The sequence below is a fragment of the Podarcis filfolensis genome (assembly GCF_964270895.1).
Source record: "Podarcis filfolensis genome assembly, chromosome: 3".
Lineage (NCBI taxonomy): Eukaryota > Metazoa > Chordata > Lepidosauria > Squamata > Lacertidae > Podarcis > Podarcis filfolensis.
In genome coordinates this window covers 31019310-31040973 of record NC_139606.1, presented here as the reverse complement: position 1 = coordinate 31040973, position 21664 = coordinate 31019310, and the positions used below count along the sequence as shown (strand labels likewise).

General features: G+C 42.2%; 1 protein-coding gene across 9 annotated transcripts in view; it reads right to left on the bottom strand.

Annotated features, from left to right (window-relative positions):
* The window catches only part of LPIN1 (lipin 1), an 85813-nt gene that overhangs the window by 32305 nt on the left and 31844 nt on the right, over nucleotides 1–21664 (bottom strand). For 4 of the 9 annotated variants that reach the window (XR_014546471.1, XM_083607207.1, XM_083607211.1 and 1 more), the window contains 3 exons: nucleotides 3371–3571; nucleotides 1777–1872; nucleotides 260–588 (listed from right to left, as the gene is read on the bottom strand). Coding sequence is in view for 7 of the 9 variants with exons in the window: in XM_083607207.1 (XP_083463333.1) it covers nucleotides 260–588; nucleotides 1777–1872; nucleotides 3371–3571 (626 nt within the window). In the remaining 2 variants the exon portion in view is untranslated. Of the gene's footprint in view, nucleotides 1–259; nucleotides 589–1776; nucleotides 1873–3370; nucleotides 3572–12762; nucleotides 12975–21088; nucleotides 21366–21664 lie in introns of those variants that run through there. The other 5 variants (XR_014546472.1, XM_083607213.1, XM_083607209.1 and 2 more) reach the window with 4 other exon arrangements.

The window sequence follows — 21664 nt, the reverse complement described above, 5'->3', positions numbered from 1 at the left end:
GCTAGGAACTTATGGTGCAAACTTGTTCTACTTCCTAAAGCAAATTAAGTTCTCTTTTGAATCCACTGACTCTTTGAAGCAAGTATGAATATAGGAACTTTGTGCAATATGAGAAAACTTTGTCCAGAATAAAATCCATATGCATCCAATCATTCTCATGCTGTAAGAAATCCACATGACGTCTTTTCGTAGGTATTTGCCTAAAGAACATTAATGCCTCTGAATAAATCGCTTCTCCAAGTTTAAGCAGGATCAGTACCTTGTATTGTCTAAAAGCTCATTTTCTTCGTCGGAACTGATTTCTATAGGGAACATGTTTTCATCTTCAGTGGTATCGTCATTTTCATCTCTTTTTGAAGTGTCTATTTTGTGGGCAGATCTCCTTCTACGTTTCCTCCTTTTCTTCACAGAACAACTAGAAGAAGTGGGCTCAACAGCAGATGAAGAAACAGAGGCTGGTAGCTGTGAACTGCTTCCAGTATCCATATTTCTTATCCTGTCCACAGAGTTTCTCTTCAGCTGTAACTCCATGAGAGCTGTTCCCTCCGTAAGAATGGGAGATGTAGCCAAGTGGTACGGAATTGCTTCCTAGAAAAAAGAAGGAGGAGACAAAACAGCGTCTTATTTCCCTTGATATTCATTATTTCATTTCCTTTGACATTTGTGAAGATTAATCTATCCTTTATCACACATAAACATATGCCCCAAAATGTACCTCAAGCTTCACATAAGTTAAGCTTTTGTAAATACTCCACCTTGTAGCTCTTTCAAATTTTGCAAAGCATAAGGCTTCATTTAGGCTATTTAGGTGGTTCTACATGCAGGGGGTGGGAAACGCTATAAAAAAGTCAGAAATTAAATTGTTGTAACAAAAGGGGGGGAAACCCTATGTAAAAACACTATTGAAAAGTTTTGTGCTCTCTGGCGCCATATGGTGCTGCATTTTTATAACACATTCAAATCATTGTTTTTTTGTTGTTGTTTTTCTAATGTAGCTGAATCCTTTCTCGCCATGCTTTTATGGAAGTGCTTCCCTTTGGACTAAATAAGTATATATAAGATAGCAGCTTCAATCATGGAATCAATGCAAGATACGTGCTATGGAACTGTCAAGAGCTGTCCCACGTGCCAGAATGGGCTCCCCTTCCTCTGTGCAGAGGAACTAAGCTATATACTCTTGCACTGACTAGTTCTGCAGCAGGAATGTGGAAGTCCTGCTTAATTTAAAAAAAAATCCTTTTGGGGAAGGCATGCTCAGAGGCACAGATCAGGAAAGTAATGGAAATCCAATCACCTTGGCTTTAGGCAAATCAGCCAAGCCAATGAATGCCTTGCTACCAAAAATAGCCAGTTCACACAATCAGGTAACAATCAATTATACAGCCAGCAGTCTCGCAGTATGCAAGTTTTCCTCTGCCAATGAATACTGCTAACAAGTGAGGAAGAGACAATCAGATGAGAAAACGTTCCATTTAATGGCAGCTACATGCAAACAGCAACAAACGGAATCACTACAGAAATAATGGGGTCATGTGAACTGGCCTTTAGGTTTTGCCATCCACCCTCTTCCTCCATCTGTCACTGTGTGTAAATCAAGTCTTGAATGGTGCAAGAAATGGAGAACTGTAAATGAAATCAGATCTAGCAGCCTTCTCCCTATAATGGATCTCTTAAAGGCATAGCAGTCTTGGGGTTTGACGATCCACTACAGATGTTGCGCTGTAACCATAATTTATTAGAAATGAAAGATGTTTGGGAAGTGGAGCTTCCTCTTACCTGGTCATCACCAGTTTCCTCTACAAAAAATGCTTCTCCGTTGTCCCCTAATTTCATATGCAAATCCACAGATTCTCCATTGATTTCTATGTCAACCTGGGGAGGGCAAAAGACTTTTGAACAAACGTATAATTTCACTGCAGAGCACTGGAAAGGAGTTAGCGCGTGAATGAACATTCTCTTATATCTGTGAAAAGGGCTAATTCACATCATCCTAGTTAACATTTATGTAAGGTTTTTCAAGTGATGAAAGTACTTCACATTATCTCGCAATCCTTTAGAGCAGCCCTGTAAGGGACATCAGTGCTATTATCCCCATATTTCATGGTTTGGGGGAGGGGCAGGTGCAGAGAGGGAGAAAACAGAGGTTTGTCAAAGGACATCTATCTAGTAAGTTCATAGCTAGGGTACAATTGCCTGATCTAATGAAAGTTAAGCATCAACCAGCTTCCTGGTCCTAGGTGCCACTGAGCTCCAAATAAGCAATTTTAAGTGACATTTTCAACAGCGAAAGAGATAAGCTAAAGCCCACCGAATCCTTATTGAATCCATAAAAGTGCTTAAGGTCATACGTTGTCCATTGATAGGCTCAGTATTGTAAATAAACAGTGGCCTTCCCAGTGATAAAAGGCCTTATCCAAAACAAAACAAAAAAACCCAATCTGTGAGCAAACAATCCATCTGACACACAATAATTACCACCTCTCTGGATTTTGTTGTTTGGTGAAAGTGCTGAGGACACAAAATTCTAGTTCCCATGGTTCTTTTGTGGGGAGTCAGTGCTCCAGCACATGCATCACAGATCTGCCCAGAGGGCCAAAGCAGACGATACATTAACTTGCACAGTGACATTTGCCTGTGCTTTCCTTTTTACCATGGCAGCTGGGGGCAGAAACTTGAGACTGGGACTGCGGTGTGAGGAAGATTGGTGAGGAGGATCTAACACTTCCTGATGGAAATGTCCCCCACCCCGGTCAAAGCAACCATTTGCCCAGAAAGGAAGCTGCTATCCCAGTCTGGAACAGGGACCCCACAGCTACAGAAATATGCACTGCACTGTCTCTGCACCTACATCTTAGTGTCTCCATGAGAAGGACTCAAACTCAGATGACTCACAAGTCACCATACTGAGCACCACCTTCTACATTACCCCAGTCTAAGGACATGGCTCTTCCATCATGCCTCGACTCTGGTGGCGACTCTCCTACAGCTTCTCCTGATCCACAATCCTGCAGGAGCATGTTATATGTGCCCTTGAAGGGCTTCAGCCAACCCTCCTGGTGGGCTGGGGGAAGCAACTGGAAAAGAAGACCTTGACTGCCCTTCTTAAGCTTTCAAACGACTCTGGGCCTTTGCTGAGAAAATGTCTTCCAGAGCTCAGCCAGCAAGGCCCACTGGGAGCTGTCATGGGGCCTGAGCTGAAGTAGTTCTAGTAACCACTAACACACATCACTGTGCATGCAATGCATCATCAAGTGTGGTCCTGAGAGCGCATAGGATGAAAACATCCCTGCCCCCAGCACAATATATTGTGTGAAGAAGGAGCTTCTGACACACACAAAAAAACATGTCAATACATCTTCTGTCCCCCTACCACTTTTTCCTTCGAACGCAGAACTCCCATCTTTCCGAAGCGCACGTGGAAAGGCGAACAGTGGAGGTTCCCATCAGGCTGGCGGACAACGATGACATCTATGCACCCAGACAGCGTGGCGGGATTTAATCCTTTATAGAGCTCCTTCACAGTCACAAAGACTTGGCCTGCTAACTGCCCAACGTAATTCATGGTTTGTGCCTGGAGAGGAAAACAGGACAGAGGGAAGCATCAGAATCAGGAAGGACACATTAAGATGATTTGGCAACTGCAGAAAATAAGAGACCAAAAGTATTCTATAAAACAACCTATGGTCACTCTGGAAGGCTCTTGGGCCAAATCCTACACACACATGCCCCATGAGGAGTACTGGTTAGCTTACTGGCTTCCCACAGGAGTGTGGAGTTTCCCTGCCCAAAGTTTTCTGGTGAGATCTCTTGGAGAATGGCATCAGAGGCAACGGCTTACGGTTTCATCTCTCACCCCCAAATCTGCCCCAATGGACAAAGAAAACCCAATTGCCACAGATGACACTTCTTTTGCACTCCTCCTCTCTTGTCTCTGCGCTGGTTGAAAGGGCTGACTTCTGTGGCAATCAGATTTCCTCCTGTTTTCCTGAGCCACACCCCTTGCCACCCTAGACTTCACACCCTCCTTAAGTGTTTTCGCATGCCTCAAATGTGTCCTGAAACTCCAGTCATGCTTCTTGTTTGCAGGCTAGAGAGTGTTGGGTGGAACTAGCCTACAAAAAGGTAAGATTCAGTACTTGCTCTGTTCGCTTTCGCCGGTAGCCTTATCTGCTCCTGGTCAGGTGGCCCCTAGAAAGTTGACCAGAAAATAATGTGGCCCTTGGGTTGTAGTCTACAATGTAACTTACTCCTAGGGAAGTGTGTACAGGATTTCAGCTTAAGACGGGCTCACAGTTGATAGCACTGCTCTTAAAATCAATCCAAGTCTACTGAACGGCCTTGACATTTCAGCATGTTAAGATATTTGGCAACGTAATGAGCATCAGGAACTTAAAAAGACAACATCCCCATTCCTCAAGAGATGCCCAGCAATGCCCCAGCATAGCATGAAGCTTCAAGCAGAGGAATGTGAGCCAGTTAGTCCCAGATTCACATCTCACCACAACCATTAACTCACTTAGGTCTCTGGTTGAAACATTTAGGCAGCTCTAAGTAAATCCATGAGATTAGAGCGCAAGTCTTGAGAGACTTGGATCCAAATTTCTGCTCAGTTACAAAGTTCGCTGCAAGATCTCTGAGCGGTCTTTAAGTCCTAAAATAATCTACCTCACAGTGATGTTGTGAGGGAAACAAATATGAATACTGTCCAGTGTACAGGGCTCCTTTTTGGAAGAAAGGACCCCTCAGCCTTTCGCCTCCCCATCTGCAGAGTGAGGGTCACTGTAGTGGCCCACCTGTTAGGTTGAGATGATTTTGTTATTAACTAAAAATATTTCTAACCCACGCTTCATCGCAGTGCGATACCAGGGTAGGATAGAACACAATATAAATTGAAACCAACAAACGTCATCATAAAACAGAATAGAAGGGAGCACATGAAAAAAACAAAGGAAACAGCAGTCATGATAATTATCAAAATCTGGCTGGGAACCCTACCCCCACCACACAAACACACAAAAACACAGCTCTGCCAATACACACAACACAGCAGGTTGGGATAGCAGAAATGTTTTGCTTTAAAAAAGACTGACAAGAGTCATTTACAAAATTAGTTTTCTCGTAATGGTTATAATAGATCCACGATAATCCCAGCCAAAGCTTAATTCTGTATCTTTGTTTCATATACCAGAGTGGCATACAACAAATATGAATAAAATCAACAAAAGTATCCATGAAAACTTCATGAGAAACATCAATAAAACACCAGTGAAATACTGATTGGTTAAAGAGAGAATGTTCATAAAGCGAAGGCCTGTTGAAACAACCTAAGTTTTCAAAAGTTGCCTCAAAGAAGGGAGGAGCAGTTCCTGCCAAACCTCTACTGGCAAGGAGTTCCACAAAGCACACAAAGGCTGCCACACTAAAGGCTCAATCCATGGTAAATGCCAATCAAGTGTCAGGGGTGCTGGGAACAGGGAATGTGAGTGCTAAAACTGCATTTGCGACTTGCTGAAGTATGCATTAGCTCCCAGTGAAATATTCACATCCCCAGGAACGTTCCCCAATTCCTAAGGAGACTGTATGTGGTCTGCATAACACATTTTGTTCTGATTGATCCTAGAAAGCCTGCCTGCTGGTATCTCAAGAGCAGGAGTGCTAATAATAAACCAAACCCACTCAGTAAAATAAAGTGCTACTTGCATTCTGTCGGCCTGCAACCTACATTTCTATCTAGGGTTTCCCTTTAAATTTCCAATTGAAAGTACTTCTTCACACAATGCGTAAGCTACGGAATTTGCTCTGTAAAATCAGGGAGGGATGTTTCGGCCATCACCTGAAAGAAGTTGTGCATGGAAAAGCTTCTTGCAACTTGAGGACTTTCATGGTCGTTTGCCATGAAAACAGCACTCAACAAGAAGCCACAAGCAGTTCCGGCTCCCAAATGAATGTTGCAAAAACAAGTTGGTCCCTGTTTCTCATTCACATTTTTTTTTCATATTTCATATTTTCAATACTTGGGGAGAGGGGGTAAGAATCAGTCCTTAACAGTAGCATCTTCTCCCTGTATTCCAGTGAGCCAGTGACCAGTAATACATTCCTAGGATCCCTTCCACACACCTGTGAACATATATCCTGATGTTTTTGAACAAAGTGCCTGGGGAGATTATACCTCCTCGGTTGTTTATTGAGCATTCATTCTCTGGTTTGTTTGCAGGGAAGTTGTACGGTATTGTTGCACCAAGCAATTGGTTTCCAGCTCATTTTCCGGTCACTTTCCTTACTACAGAAATGGGGTGGAGGGGAAGCAGGTTTGTTGTGAAAGGATGCCAACTCTGCTTCAGTTGTGCAACCTGAATTTGCTGGTATGTTGCTGAATTCTCACCCACAAAATAGCAACTGTCTGGAAGTGACATACCGTATTTTTCCGTGTACAGGATGCCCCCAATTTTTTTTCACCCAAAATTAAGAAATGAAGTTGTTTAGCTTTTGGGGGGGGGGGAGGTCACTTCCACCAATCGCTCACCCGCCTGCCTGCCACTGCCGATTGCTTGCCACAACCACTGCCAATCGCACACCTTGCCGCAGCCGCCAATTGCCTGCCCAATTGCCACAGCCAATGGCCAGCAGGCCTTGCCGCAGCCACCAATCACCCACCCAACCGCCGCAGCCAATCTCCTGCTTGCAGCTGCCATTAATTGCACGTTTCCCCTCTGCATTCACTATCTATGTATAAGAAGACACCCAATTTTTGCCTATTTTTTTTTTTTAGCAAAAGGAATCGTCTTATACATGGAAAAATACGGTAGATTAGCCTGTCCTTATCTCTTGCACTGAAAAGGGGTCATGGCACAATAGAAGATCACATGCTTTCTTTCTATGCAGATGGAAGCCCTGGGCCCATACCCAGCATGTGAAAATATGGTTCTCGGGGAACAGGGCTAGCAAAACAAAAAAAGCTGTGGATAGCCAGTGGCAGTTAAAATAGTAACAATGAGCAAGAAAGACCACTGGCCTGATTTTGTTATAAAAACAGCTTCACATTTTAGCAGATAAAATGTGAAAGTTCTAATGCGTTACAGAAGGCCAGCAATAAGTCTGTGCACCTTCAGCATGAAAATGGATACTCAGAAATTCTGTAGAATAAGTTTATTTGAGCATGTTTATAGAATCAAATGCGACCCACAAACCATGTATTGCAACCAGTGAGCAGCTGGAAAACCCTGATTTCGCAGCCACAGTTTGGTAAAGTATGGAGCCTATAAAAACTTGTGGTGGCCTACCGAATATTGCTTGGTAGATCACAACAGAACTTTTGGGGGGAGAGGAATATTATTTTTTGTTTTTTTTTAAAGATATTTATTGAGATTTTACAAAAACATAAGTTTACAAAATAGAAAAAAGTCACATAGAAAGAAAAAGATACAAAAAAGAAGACATAGAAAAATACATAAAAAAGAAAAAAGAATAAAAATACAAAATACAAAAAACAAATAGATAAAAAAGAATTAAAAACAAATCCGTTTTTAGTAACTTTAAACTCATTAGCTTGTTTCCTTGACCTCCTCACACCTCCCCTTTTTGTGTTCCTATTTAAATAATCAAATCAGCAAATCCTTACCCTCTTTCGTTTATCTTAACTCTATATCTTAACATATTATAACTCTATATTTTCATCCATTTATCAATTCATTTTTGCATATTCTTATTAACTTTGTTGCTAATGCCACTTATTTTCAATCCAACATCATTTTAACATTCATTAATTTTACAGTGTTTCTGAAGATAGTCTTTAAATTTCTTCCAGTCTTCTTCCACCAACTCTTCTCCCATATTTTTTTGTTAATAAGAACAGTAAACAGGAGCAGACATGAGGGAGAAGGGCGGTAAGTCAAAATAAGATGTTTAAAAAACAGATACAACATGGGACAAAAACTAATCAGGAAGGAAAGAGTTCTCCAGTCATTAACATATAGATCACAAGTTGTGCAGACCTCCTCTCAAAGGACCTGGCAACCCACCCTCGCTCCCTTAGCATTCTCCCTTTCACTGTGTGGCTGAGGCACACAGAATTCTCCTAAATGTAAGGGCAGTCACATCAATGGTTACAGCTGCCCCAACATACATAGCAAAACCCAGTCAGAATGAAAGAGCAAGATAATAATATCCTTAACTCTGTGCTAGTCCGTGACCACCACTCTCTCCTTCTTGGGTTTTCTTTCCACAAAATCAATGTTGCATGCATTATTAAACACAAACTCCTCTACAAGTCTTCTGAATTATGTTTATCCTATATGCTTTTCTTTGCCAATAAAGCTGATTAAGCATAAATCTATCCACAATTCAGAAAGCCATGCAGAAGGGAAGGAAATGTTTCATTCTGAACATTCCCTGGGTGTGTATTTTCAAAATGATGATTAAATGCTGCGTGCCTTGACAGTATCCACCATAATAGCTGCTTCGTTCAAACTCAGAGAGTTCACAAAGTATGTTTAGAAAAGGTTTAGACCCGAAATACAACAATGTAAATTTGTGAGCATTGTTATCAAAAGTGATGAACAAGATAATGCACGTAGCTTGATACATTTTAGAGCAGTGGTCTCCAATGAAAAAATGGGACCCCACTGAAAGAACCATACTCTTCCTCTTTTTGTAATTTATAAAAGTGACATATGGTTTTTGAGATCTTCTCAATGGTTTGTTCTGCCCTCTTCACTCAGGCTTTAGGATAAAAATCACCAGATAACAGATAACAAGACCGACCTACAGAAATGAACTGACATTGTTTTATTTACTATTTACAAGATCATTCGGGGTCTGCCTTTTAGCCTCCCCAAAACAGCTTAAATCATCAGCCTAAAACATAATAATTAAAGCTACAAGATGAACAATGAACTAAAAAAAATATCCAGAGCCACCTAAAATACAGTTCCACAAAAGGGACCAGAAAAGCTTTAGAGAATCCAAAACAGGAACTTTGCAAAGCAGGAAAATATTTACCAGACGCCGAAAAGCCAAAAAGGAGGGGGCCAACCAGGCTTCCTGGGTAAAGGAGTTCTGTAATCTGGGTGCCACAACCAAAAAGATTCTGTCATGCATTATCATCCAGCTGAACCTCTGATGGCAGTGGAAAACAGATCAAGGCTTTTGAGGAATAGTGCAGTGGGCGGGCAAGCTCATGTCATGAGAAGGCAGTCCTTCGAAGACGTCATCCAATGATCTTCTATACTATGTTGGCTGGTTACATGGGACATGGGGAACTGCATTACGTCTGGTCAGGCTATTTGTCCATGTTTTCTGACTGGAACTGGCTCTCCGGAGCCTCAGGCAGCGGTCTTTCCCACTATTTGCTAACCTGATCCTTTTAACTGGAGATGGCAGGAATAAAACCTTCCGAAGCATGTGCTCTGTGACTGAGATACATTCCTGCCCCTAAATACACACACAACATGACAGTGCTGTGTAAAGCATCTTTCCACACCATTACATGGCAGGAAACCTGATTTTATTACATGGGTTCAGTTCAGGCGGAGAGCTGAACCATGGTTTGTCAATAAGCCACAGCCACTCTTCTCACACATTCTGATTTAAATTATTCCTATTTGGTACAAACCATAGTTTGCCATTACATATGATCCAGGAAACCATGGTTTGCAGCCCTGGCTTAGCTAGTGAATTTACAAGCCAGATTCAGATGTCAGAATAAACACAATCTGTGTCAAAGAGGAAGCAGCTAATTGAACCATAGCATGGAAGTGCTTTTACTATTCCGACATGCAGAAATACTGAGGACAGGCAGAAAAGCAGATGATCTGGGAATCGTTTTCCTAAAGCTGCTTTTGTTTCCTAAAGCAAACTGTATGCTCCTCAATTTACAAGAAAGGGTAAGGAATCTTGAAATTGCCACTGTCTCCTCACTTTGAATGAACAGTTTCAGTTTTCAGAGAGAGCTGACAGCTCCATGGGGGAACAATAGTGAGTCTTAAAAGAAAGAAAGATTTTTTTTTCATTGAGACGTTATTAGTCTGTTTATTTTCCAGTGGTTAAATAAGGGGTGTGTCTGGAATTTAGAAATACAATCATAGATAATGTGACAGATAAAAAGCACTTTGCTTTCATTTGCCCTTTCCATAGAACAAAACAGAATAGAAAGAGCATACCTAAACAAGTGGAAAACTTGCATAATTCATAGGACCCACCAGTACGCAGGACCCCACCCCTCATAGCCTGGTCCCATTTTCCTGCCCAATTCATCCTCACAAATGGCATCCACTTTCTTAACTGTGGGAGGGAGTGTTTCATTCTGATGGCTTAAGAAGAGAGAGACAAAAGTCAATGCCAAAGGAAAAAGATACTTTTCCAGCAAAGGATGTCCCCCAGGAGGAAAGCTCAGCACCCGCAATCACAAATTATTCACGCCTGAAATTAATTTCTATATTATTTCTAAGCATGCCTTCGCCCTGTATATGATGATGTGCCACAAGCCTTAACACTGCTGATAAAGGAAGACCAGTTATGCACCTGAAATAACTTTGTAAAGATCCCAGATGACTTCTGCACAGTTCCATTTCTAACGCCAAAACATGTATCAAACAAGAATGCCGTTGTTCAAATATTTGCCTTTGTTTACCAATGTGATAAAACAACCTTTAAAGCATGTATGGGCATGGCTGAAATTACTAACATTTTCAAAATCCCCTAACGGTCCCAAGTGCTTCCAAAAGAGCTCTTTGTGCGTTGTTTAGTCATATTTGAGTGCACAAAGAAGGCCACTCCAAACCCACAAAAAATGGCTAAATAAATACATTTGGAATGGAAAACAGGAGCACAGTCCATCAAGGACAGTTCCCCAATTCTTTTCTTTAAAGGACTTTTGTAGTGGTGATTCTTTCCGAATTCTGCCCTGCTGAATCTCCAATGAGAAACTCTATTTACAGTAAAAATCAAAGCATGAGATTCAAAAAACAGAGTTCATGGCATTCCAGATTGACCAATACCATTCTTCTGATGTCAACAACTCTCTCAGCTGTGTTAGTTTGCAGGACAGGACAGTACTGTAACTAACAATCCAGTAAACTTTGAACCTTATCTCCCCCAGTCTAACCACAGACTCTCAACAGGATATGACAGTTGCCATTAACTTGCCACATTGGTTCCAGTGGAACTTGTCTCTAAAATACAGAAAAAGCATCCCTATTTCGATTTTCATTATGAAAAAGGGGGCCAGTCTAATTATGATAATTTATTATATATGTACTATCCAATTAATGTGGTTTAATTTATTTCAATATAAACAGTTGAATTCAAACATAGAATCTGAAAAGGGTATCTTATCCCTCTTTTCCTCAGTGAGAAGCAAATGATTTATTTAGGAAACGGTAAGGTTTTTCAAATTAAATTATCTCCAAGTTCTACATGAATTTTCCCAAAAGAAAAAAAGGGGATTTCCAATCAAAGGTAAGCACTTAAAAAAAAAAAGTCCCACTGATTTCAACAGTTAAATTAAGTGTGTTCCAAATGAAGTCAATGGGACAACTTTAGGGGGATCATGCCGAAATATTTTAGTTGACTTTATACTAGAACTGTTGGCAACAATCCCTCACCTAAGGACTAAAGAGGCTTTGATTACATCCCTTTCTGTAATACTGCTAAACAAGTGTGTGCATGTATGTGTATGTGCGTGAAACATGAAGTCTCTCTACAGATGTTTGAAGCCAAAGAAAAGGTATTTAAAAGCAGTGCTTTTTTTTCTAAAAAAATGTTTAGGGGTACTCTCATTTTCCTGCTCATATTGAAATATTGCCCCTCAATGAGGCCAAACTTAGAGTCACAAAATGTTTCTGGGTATGCGTACCCCAGGACAAAAAGCACTGTTTAAAAGTAAATGGGAGTGAATATATAGCTCGGAGGTTCAAAACCCACAAATAACATTGGGTTTAGCAACACTGTCTAAGCATATCTGTATCAGACAATTGTGCAATAAAACAGAATATGCACTAGCAAAGATAAAGAGGAGACCAAAAAGAAAAAAAAGAAAAAGTGGCAGTACAACACATTCTTTTAGCCAGGTTTCACAGATCAACAACAACTGCTACAAAACCTGATTTTAAACTTCAAAATGGTCACACAACTCTCCATTCCTGAGGCCAAAAGAGCCTGTCTTTTTACACAAGACAGCAGTTTAGCAAACAGGAAGACAAGAGACAGAGTGTCTGAATTCACATTTAACCCTTTTCTTCTCGCCAACGAGGCTCCAGAGAGGCCTAAAATCTATGCCAGGCCTGCAATTTTTTTTGCCACTTGCCACCATAGGCATGCTCAAAAGGGTACTCGCATCTTTCTTCCCACCCCACACCGCCTTGCATCAGAGCCTTTGCCGCCACATACCCCTCGATAAGTCATTTTAAGTCACCAACCCAAAGAATCAGGGGAAAGGCCACTTCACCCACTGCGGCTATTTTAGGATGCGAGCTCTTGCTAAAATGCAGATTAATATCCAAAACATATGTGGCAGAGAGATTTGGTCCTGGCGGACAAACGTGTACTTTTCCAGAAGGACTCCGTTTAGGCAAAAAACAAGACAGTATGAGACAAAGGGCCGCTTGTCCCCAAGCTGAAAAATTGCAACTATCTTAAGCAAAACATTGTGCAGGTAAAAATCCAGCGGCCTACAGAATTGCCACAATAGTACTATTTCCCCCAATACTTAACCCATCTCCTTAACTTCCCCCCGTCTGCCCCCCAAATCCTTCGTCAGCTTTATACCTGTCCTTGCACCGTCTGTCAACCGTGAGAAACATCAGCAACTTTCCCCAAGGGAGGCAGAGAGACAGCTGCCTTGCCACTGCTCTTCTCCTCCGCAGCAATGAAGGGCTTCGGATGAGGCTAGCTAGGCAGTGGCTGGTCAGGCACCGGCCAGAGCCTTGCTTTGTATGCAAACAGGCTGCTGCAGCAATGTCAATTCATCCCACATAGGCAGCCTGGTAACCGCCCTGTAGGAGGGACCTCGAGAAGGGAGGCAGGAAGGGGGATCAAGGAGAAATCAGGACATCCATCGCAACAGCTGTGGTTATGGTTACCCAAGGCTAGATCTACCGGAAGCATCTTCCTATATTTGCCCCACTTCTGACCCCACTCCAGCTATATCTTGCAGGTGTAGATAGGAGTTTGCTGCAAGCCATAGACCACAACAGACAGGCCCAAACTAGCATGGTAAATTCATGGGGATTTTTGACAGGCAAGCATTGAAAACAGTGGCAAAACCGTCTGTCGCTTGCGAAATTGCACCAAAATGCGGGTGGGTGGTTACCCTAATGAAATGGACGCAGAGAGCTTTGCAAGAGTTAAAATCAGAGGTTCTGGGTTGCAAACTGAAACGAACAAGCAGGGTTTTAGTCATTAAACAAAATTGTGAGTGTCTTGCGTCTGTCACGGCGGTTTTGGATCCTGTAAGAGCGGTCGTTTGCGGGTTTTGTTTTATTTTTTTCAATTCATACAAATTGAAATAGAACCGAGAGAGAGAGAGAGAGAGAGAGAGAGAGAGAGAGAGAGAGAGAGAGAGAGAGAGAGATGGGTCTCATCCACATAAGGATCACTATGTCTCAAGTTGCCTTTCTCACGGTTAAATCTTCCGGCTTAAATTGCCGGAAGCGCTCTTGTGAATGATTTGACATTTGCAGTTTGCCATGTGTCAGAGATTCACAAAATATAGTTCAGCGTGCACAAGTGTTAAGGGGCATGTCATCTTCAACTCTTTAAAATGCTTGAGCACTTTTTTAAAAAGCACATTTGGTCAGCAGACTGGAGAGAAGGTGAAGAGCAATTCTTATGGGAAATTACCAGCAGACGGTCCAATTAGAACTCTTCCATGTTGTCTCTCTAGTCTACAGTCCTAATTAGATGCCACCAGTATAGAAAAGAAAAGAAGGCCATTCTAATTGAATGCCACCATTCAAAAAAATGGAGGATTCAGGGGTTGGGGTGGTGAGAATTCAGGGCCTTGGAAAGATGGGCCCGGGCAGAAAAAGGATGTATGCAGCACAAAGTTTTATTGAGATGTGATTTTGAGAAATTGATTGGCTTGCCTTCTGTGAAGTGGGTTAGAACAGAACACTGTGGGTTCAGACAAAGTGGCTTTTTTACTGCCTTTTACTAAGGCAGACACAAATCACTTTCCTAAAGTTCTAAAATTAATTATCCGTGCATGAAATTTAGAGGCATAAAATTATTTGCATACTGCTTCTGATAACAATTTTTATTTTAAGGATTGTATTGGGGGGGACAGCTGAATGGGGAAACTTATCTGGTATCTGCTCCTCGGGGTTTCAGACAGGGAGTTAATGACCTAGGAATTTTATTGTTTTACTCTGTTGTGCGCGCATGCTGATGGGAGTTGGAGTCTGAGTCCAGCAGGATCATAGAGAACATGTTCACCACACATATTTTATATTGGTGGCTTGGGCTGGAATCTATTATTATGACTTGGGTATCTGATGACTTGCCGGCAGCCTTGAAACTCCCTAATAACCAGGAAACTGTTTCTAAAGCATCAGAAGTGAGCGAGGGAGGGTATCAGTTTCTGATTCCATCGCACCTAGGCCTAGGAGTATGGAGGGCATCCCTACAGACCTGCCTGGCAAATAGCAATTTCTTGGTCACATTTCCTTGACCTGTAAAATAGGAATAACATCAGAGGGCTGGTATGAGAGCATGTACATAAGATGAAGGAATTTAAAAGTCCTTCGTGCCAGAAACTAATCTGTTGTGGCCAGTAATAACATGTTTGAGGTGATCATCAGAGAATATATGGCGGATGACTGGACTGATCAGGTTCTTGGCATATGAAAACACTGAAATCATTTTGTAATTTGTTTAAGAGCCTGGGCCTACGTGCAAATAGTTCTCATGATGGACACTGCTGGAAACGTGGGTGTCCAGAACCCAGAGTAGCTTAAAAGTTTGATGTGCAAGTACGTATCTCTTTAAGTAAAGCACTCTAGCTATCACAAGGGGGGGTTGTTTTGTTTTGTTTTGTTTTGTTTTGTTTTAGATCTTCTTCATTTGGTTGATCGTTGAGTATAATATGTCAACACACCTGAACATATACAATATATACTTGTCATGTTTTCAGTTCACTTCAGTCACCTCATGATTAAGCAGACTGTTGCTTAATGCAACAATAAACCAATGTAGCATTTACAAGTGACACAAATAACAGGGCTGGCTTCAACACCTTGCATCTTTAGGTAGCTATCGGGGTATCAACTGAAGTGCTAAATTTACCTTCCCAACCACCTCTTTTTTTTCCTCTTATATTGGACTCTGAACAGCATCAGGCTGGCTAAATCTAGTCGTTCGTAATTTCCCACAATGCCCCCAAACTTGTGTCACTTGGGGACATTGTGCAAAATTTAAATCTTTTCCCAGGCCTTTGGCTAATCTACAGCCTTTTAAATTTTGGAGGGAGGGTTACTGTTATTGTTTCGTTTAGTATAGCATGTATTTTTGTGGTTTTATATTGTAAAGCACCCTGTGATTCTCGGATGAAGGGCGGTATACACATTAAATATAATAATGATGATATTAATATATAAACCCAGCTGCCCACACTGCCATCACAGCCAAGTAATATTGCATGACTCACTGCCCAGTAATTTTCCCAGAGCCTTCTCTAGTCTGGTGCCAGCCCTAAATAACAATATGTTTTAGTCCAGAATAGAGGTAGCCACCATGGTGCCATCCACATGTTGTTGACTACAATTCCCATCATGCATAACCATTGCTCTTTCTGGCTGGAGATGACGGGAGTTGTCGTCCAAAACACTGGTGGGCTCTATATTAAGTAGCCTTGATATAGAATGTGTGATTAATGACTGTGGTTGATGAGATGAGATATTTTGAAATCAAATGTACATTATTAGTTATTGCCATTCATATATTCAAATTACAGATGCAAGGACGGCATAGATGCAATTAAAAGTAAGCACCATTTGTGCATAGATTGCATATCACAAGGGATGCAATCCAGTTTAAATAATGCTGCTCCTTCACTTTGGTTTATACTTACTTAATTGTATTTCTCTTCTCGTTTGTTATATGTCAATCTCCCGTGTTTTATATTGTGATGACTTCCGGGTTATAAGCAATAAAACTGCATCACTTATGAAAATGGTTTTATAACCAAGGTGACAGCATTTTTTGACTTGTTTAAACAGATAGTGCTTGGCATTAAAAAAAAAAAAAAAGATGCTCCGTAATCCAGAATATCAAAGCATTGCCTATATATATATATATATATATATATATATATATATTCCTGATTTCAGAATATCACCCCACTGGGAGTAAAGCTATACATTAATCCTATTTACTGGGTTGTTTTTCTTCTACCTAAAGATAACATATTTTTCCCCACAAGATCATTTACAGTACAGTAAAATATTTTAATTTCAAAATGGAGTCGCTTTCCTGGAATCACCTGCACATCCCAGAAGCCACAGAGAACTGCAAATTTCTGGAGTCGTTTCATGTCTAAAACCTTCCTGATAAGCTACACCTGCCAAAATCCTCTCCTACGCACATCAGTCAAACCCTACCCTCCTTTGCAGAGTCTCACACAACCCATACTCCGGGTGTGTGCAGTCTTGCAACTGCTACTCGAAGAAGTGAAGAAGACGTACTCTGCACATGCTCAGATCGAAGTTTTGGCAGTTTCCCAAACTTGGGTTTCCAGCTGTTTTTTTAGGACTACAATTCCCATCATCCCTGACCACAGGTCCTGCTAGCTAGGGATGATGGGAGTTATAGTCCCAAACAACTGTTCTAAGGAGACACAGCCCTAACGAAAAAGACCAAGTCAAAAAAGGCGTGTTATGGATTTGTGCTTGGGCTAGCCGTGGCGAGCTTATCGTCGGACTGCTCACTACCGCGCTCCTTCAGCCTATCAAGGCGAAATAAGACGAATGATTGTTGGCCGTCAGGATCTCCCCTTGGCAGGGCCCTTCCCGTAGAACCTTGAGCGCCTTTTTGCTTGGCTGCTGCGCTGTGACTCAGCGCGGGGAGGAGGGGATCTGAGGCGATCCCCGCGGCCAATCGGGGAGCGGCGTGTCCTCAGCCGAACGCGGATGGGGGGGGGGGGGGCGGGTCCGCGCGCTGCTGGCAGAACGCAAGGGGGCGGGGCCTCGGAATGTTGTTTGCATGAGTTTCCCAGGCACGTGTCGCGTAAACACCATTGTCCCCAGGCTGGTATTAAATTCGAAAGGGGAATTTAACCAATCTGAAGCATGGGCGTAGCCAGGTTTTTTTTTTGGGGGGGGGGCTTTTGTTAGGGGAGCAGAACCTCAGATTGCTATGTATTTTATTGGTTTTTAGTTGGGGGGGGAGCCGCCTCTCCCCTTCGCTACGCCCATGATCTGGAAACGGAATAGTTCTCAGGGTACATACCCAAAACAGGGATATTTATTTCAAAAGGATGGGTTTTGAATGGGGCTTGGCTTATAAGGAAGATGGTGGCTTTCTCACGTTCATATTTATCCCTTAACCTGCCCCCCAAAAAAAACCCAGTGGGGGGGGGGGGAGAGACTTCTGAGCACTTTGCGTTTCTGCAACTGACATCTCTTCAAAGTGCTCAGAAGTCCGTTGAGTGTTTTTTTAACCTTGACACGTGAAAGCACGGTCGTGGGTATACGATCCTGTTTGCGTTTCTGCAACCGACGCCTCTTCCGACAGGATCGTAGGTATACCTACGATCGTGCTTTCACGTGTCCGGGTGAAAAGAAAAGGCGGAGAGACGAGGAGTCGCGATCAATGGCAAATTCATTATAATAAATGAGAGTTCAGGAAGCTTGACAGCCGACCCTTTAACACATTTGCCTGCCGCTTCCGTTGCTGTGAGTGTCTCCCTTTCACGTGCTGGCTTCGCGTTTGAGCAATCGCTTCTCCCTTGACTGGTGTAAAAGGGAAGCAAAAACAAGGCCCGGGCGGTGTGAGAGAGGACGCACGTTCCTAGCTACCGCAGCCAATCTTGGAACGAAAGGAGAGGAGAGATGTCCTCTCATCCAAGCTCACAGGAATGTGTGTGGGCAGGGGCGCTTGTTTAAAGCAGAGGAACAAAAGGCAGGGAGGAGCTGCATGCACGCATCGAAAAAATAAAAATAACAAAACAAGGACGGGACAGCACGGTGTTTTTTAAAACAACAACAATACCCGTGCAGTAATCAGCAATGCAACTTTTCCGTGCCGACTTCTGAGGGCAGAAGTTGAAGACAACTTTTGTCAAGAAGGAGGCAAGCAAGCTTCCATAAATTTTGTCCCTAGGGAAATAATCAACTTTAATAAATCACATTTATGGTTTAGGAAAGCTCAATGGTACAGCATTATGTTTGGCAAGCAGTAGAGTCTACCTAGTATCAAGGTCTGGCATCAGCGGTCAAAAATAGACCAGACAGGCAAGATTCTCTGCCTGAGACCCTGGATAACTGCTGCCGGCCAGAGTAGTAGACAAAACTGAGCTAAATAGACAGCTTCCTGTACTCCTGATTCTTTTTTGTTTTGTTTTAGTTTGCCTGTTTTATAGAGATGTCCTTTGCAATGCGCTCAGGCACATTCAGGTAAAAGGTCTTGCAACATTTCACAACAGGAAAAGCTTTAATGAACCAGTAGAAACCAGATTATGTACCAAGAACCAGCCTGTTTTAATACCCGCATCTTCCAGGGTAGGTAATGCCTGTGTTATTCATGATAATTGGTTGCAATCCTGCACCACTCAAACGAATGGGAGATTTGCTATTAACTTTGACAGGAGCAAAATTGCTGGCCTGTTTCTTTAAAAACTAGGGGAGACGCACCTTATACAAAGTGACATCGTGGCATTATTTTTAAATTAGCTTCCATAAAGCAGGTGAATTGCTGAATTCGGTTCTGGTAAGATTTGTAAGGGAAAAAAATGTGATTCAGTAATTCAGCAAGCAATCTTTTTTAGGACTTCTTTTTTAGGGGTGGATGTAGAGCTGCCATTTCAGATGGATGGATGGATGGGAAGAAGAATGCACACAGGAAGGTTTTATGGCCCAGTAAATTGAAAATTAGTGTGCTTTAAGAGCATTTGTTGCAATAATTTTCTCTTCATATCTTACTTTAGCTGACTACTATGGCAATATTATCAACGCAGGGCAGCCTGGATTTGTTCATAACAACTGTGGTGAGCCAAAAAGGTTAGGAGTATATCTAGCTAGAAACCTTAAGCCCCGTAATAACAATAGCTTTGGAACAATAAAGTGGGAAAATTAGATTGATGAGATGCTGAATGAAGATGGAACCTTGGTCTGATCCAGCAACGCATTTGTTATATTCTTACATTATGGTTTTTATGATCTGAAATTCAGGAAGGGTCACTGCCCCCACTGTCCTGCTCCCCCCTCCCCAAATATAAAGATACTGATGGAGCAAAATTCCTCTGTTATCAAATAAAACGTTCAGACTGTATGGAATGATGCTTTCTGGGACAGCTAGAATCCCAGGAATTGTGTCTGTATCCCACAGAGCAACGCTTCGAGATTCTTTTTGCTGACTCTTTATCATTTTCCTAGCAATCATTCATACACAAGGATATTCATTTACAGAGGGAAGGCAAAGGTTTGTATTCATCAGACATTTCTGGCAATAGGTTCAACCTCACAAGCCAAAAGCCTCTTTTTGACAGACAAGTTTTCTCTAGCTGAATTTCTGATCAATAACTGCTGGCGTTCTGTGTTCTAAAAACCCTGCCATTTCCACAATGACCCAGTATTTTCATATAACACTGCTTTTACAAAGTCACACGATTTCCTCTGTCTAGCCCACTGATGTCTGTTTTGACTGGTGGCCAAGTCTCCAAGGCTGTTTCTCAGTTCTGCCGAGATATCTTTTAACTGGAGATGTTGGGGAGTGCAACTTTGAACTTCTGCTTCCTGTACATGTACTTTTCCCATACTTTCCCTTTCATTCACTAATCAGCTCCATAACTTAAGAGTTGCCTCTAAGAGGCCCTGTACACAAAATTCACCAACATTGACATACTCACCATAACGTCTAAATGGTGTGTAAATTTTGCCATGCATCGGAATGCACACATGGTAAGCACAAATTTAGGCATCATTCTGAACATATGGAAGCAGGTGGAGCTGGGAGCTTACAATTAGCTCCATGCCCAACCCACCTAAAATGTGCTAAGTTTTCCACATACGTGCAGTAGGCCTTCTGAAAAATTGACTGCCATACGTTAGAATTTCGCTCCAACCAAGTAAGATTTACTTCTCAGCTAACATAACCCAGCAGCGCTGGCCCAGATGCATAGATAAGCATAAGCAAACAGGTCAAATAAATTCTGCATTTGCCCTCAACCACACTTTCTGCATTTCTGCTGTTGTGCTAGGTCAGCCATGGAGGTTACAACATGATTTCTTGAACTGGTTAGTCTGGTTGCTCAAAGACAACCTTGGTACAGGAAACAGGTGAGAGGCACAGACACATACTGCCAGAAATCTGGACAGATGGACAGAAGCGGTAAACAAGTGGGAAGAAGGAAGATCACCAGGAACAAATATTGGTGTCACAAGGAGACCTTGAGGTTCTCAAGCATTTGTTTTTAGGAACCTGTTAGCAATTCCAGTTATCTATGGCATGCAAAAGAACATACTGCATTTATAGTTGTTTTTTTCAACCTTCACATGTATAACACAAAGCAAAGGTTGTTCTGCTCTGGCCATACCTAAATACATGCAGAAAAAGAGGGGAAGAACTCCAGGTACTAGAAATGGGCTTTATTCCAGGCCTGACACATTTTCAGGGGGAAATCCTTCATTGGGAGGGGGGGCATTTTTCTAGCAGAAATTCTCAAATGCAAGCCACACCAGAGCAGATCTATATTTAGTTCTGTGCCCTTTCAGAATGTGTCTATCGTCCAAGTTTTTACACTTCACTTTTGTTTCAGATTACCAAGAACGAGGGTTGGGTTCCCCATCACCCCAAAAGAAACTGGCAAACCTGATTGTCTTAAAAGCAACAAAAGACATATACGTATCTCATTTTATACCATTTCAAACAGAATTCTCACCTTGGTCTAGTTCATCAGATCTGCTTGTAATTGATAATGACTGGGAGACTTGACATGCTGGATGGGCTTGTCTGTACCTGGATTCTTGAGGGTGGAGAACTGGGGGTGTCTTAAGTTCTTTGGGGCTCTCCATTTGAATTAGCCTAGTGTAGGCTTCCCAATTTGTGTGGTGGCCATCTTTTCTTTTCCAGGCTCTTATTCTTTCTCCATCCTTCCACCACGCCCCCTCTCCCCTTAAATCCTTCAAGCCTGGCCTCCACCCTTCCCAGCTGCCCCTGTCTTAGGAAAACCCCTATTGTTAAAAGCTTTCATTGTGGCATCATCCACAGGAAGACAATGATGTTTTCAGAAGTACTTTCAATGAGAGTGAGGAGAGGAAGGGAAGTTATGGAAGGAAAATGAGAGAATCAATGGGATTTTAACTCCTGGTCTAGTTAAGGATTACAAGTAAAGGTAAAGGGACCCCTGACCATTAGGTCCAGTCGTGGCAGACTCTGGGGTTGCGGCGCTCATCTCGCTTTATTGGCCGAGGGAGCCGGCCGAGGGAGCCGGCTTCCGGATCGTGTGGCCAGCATG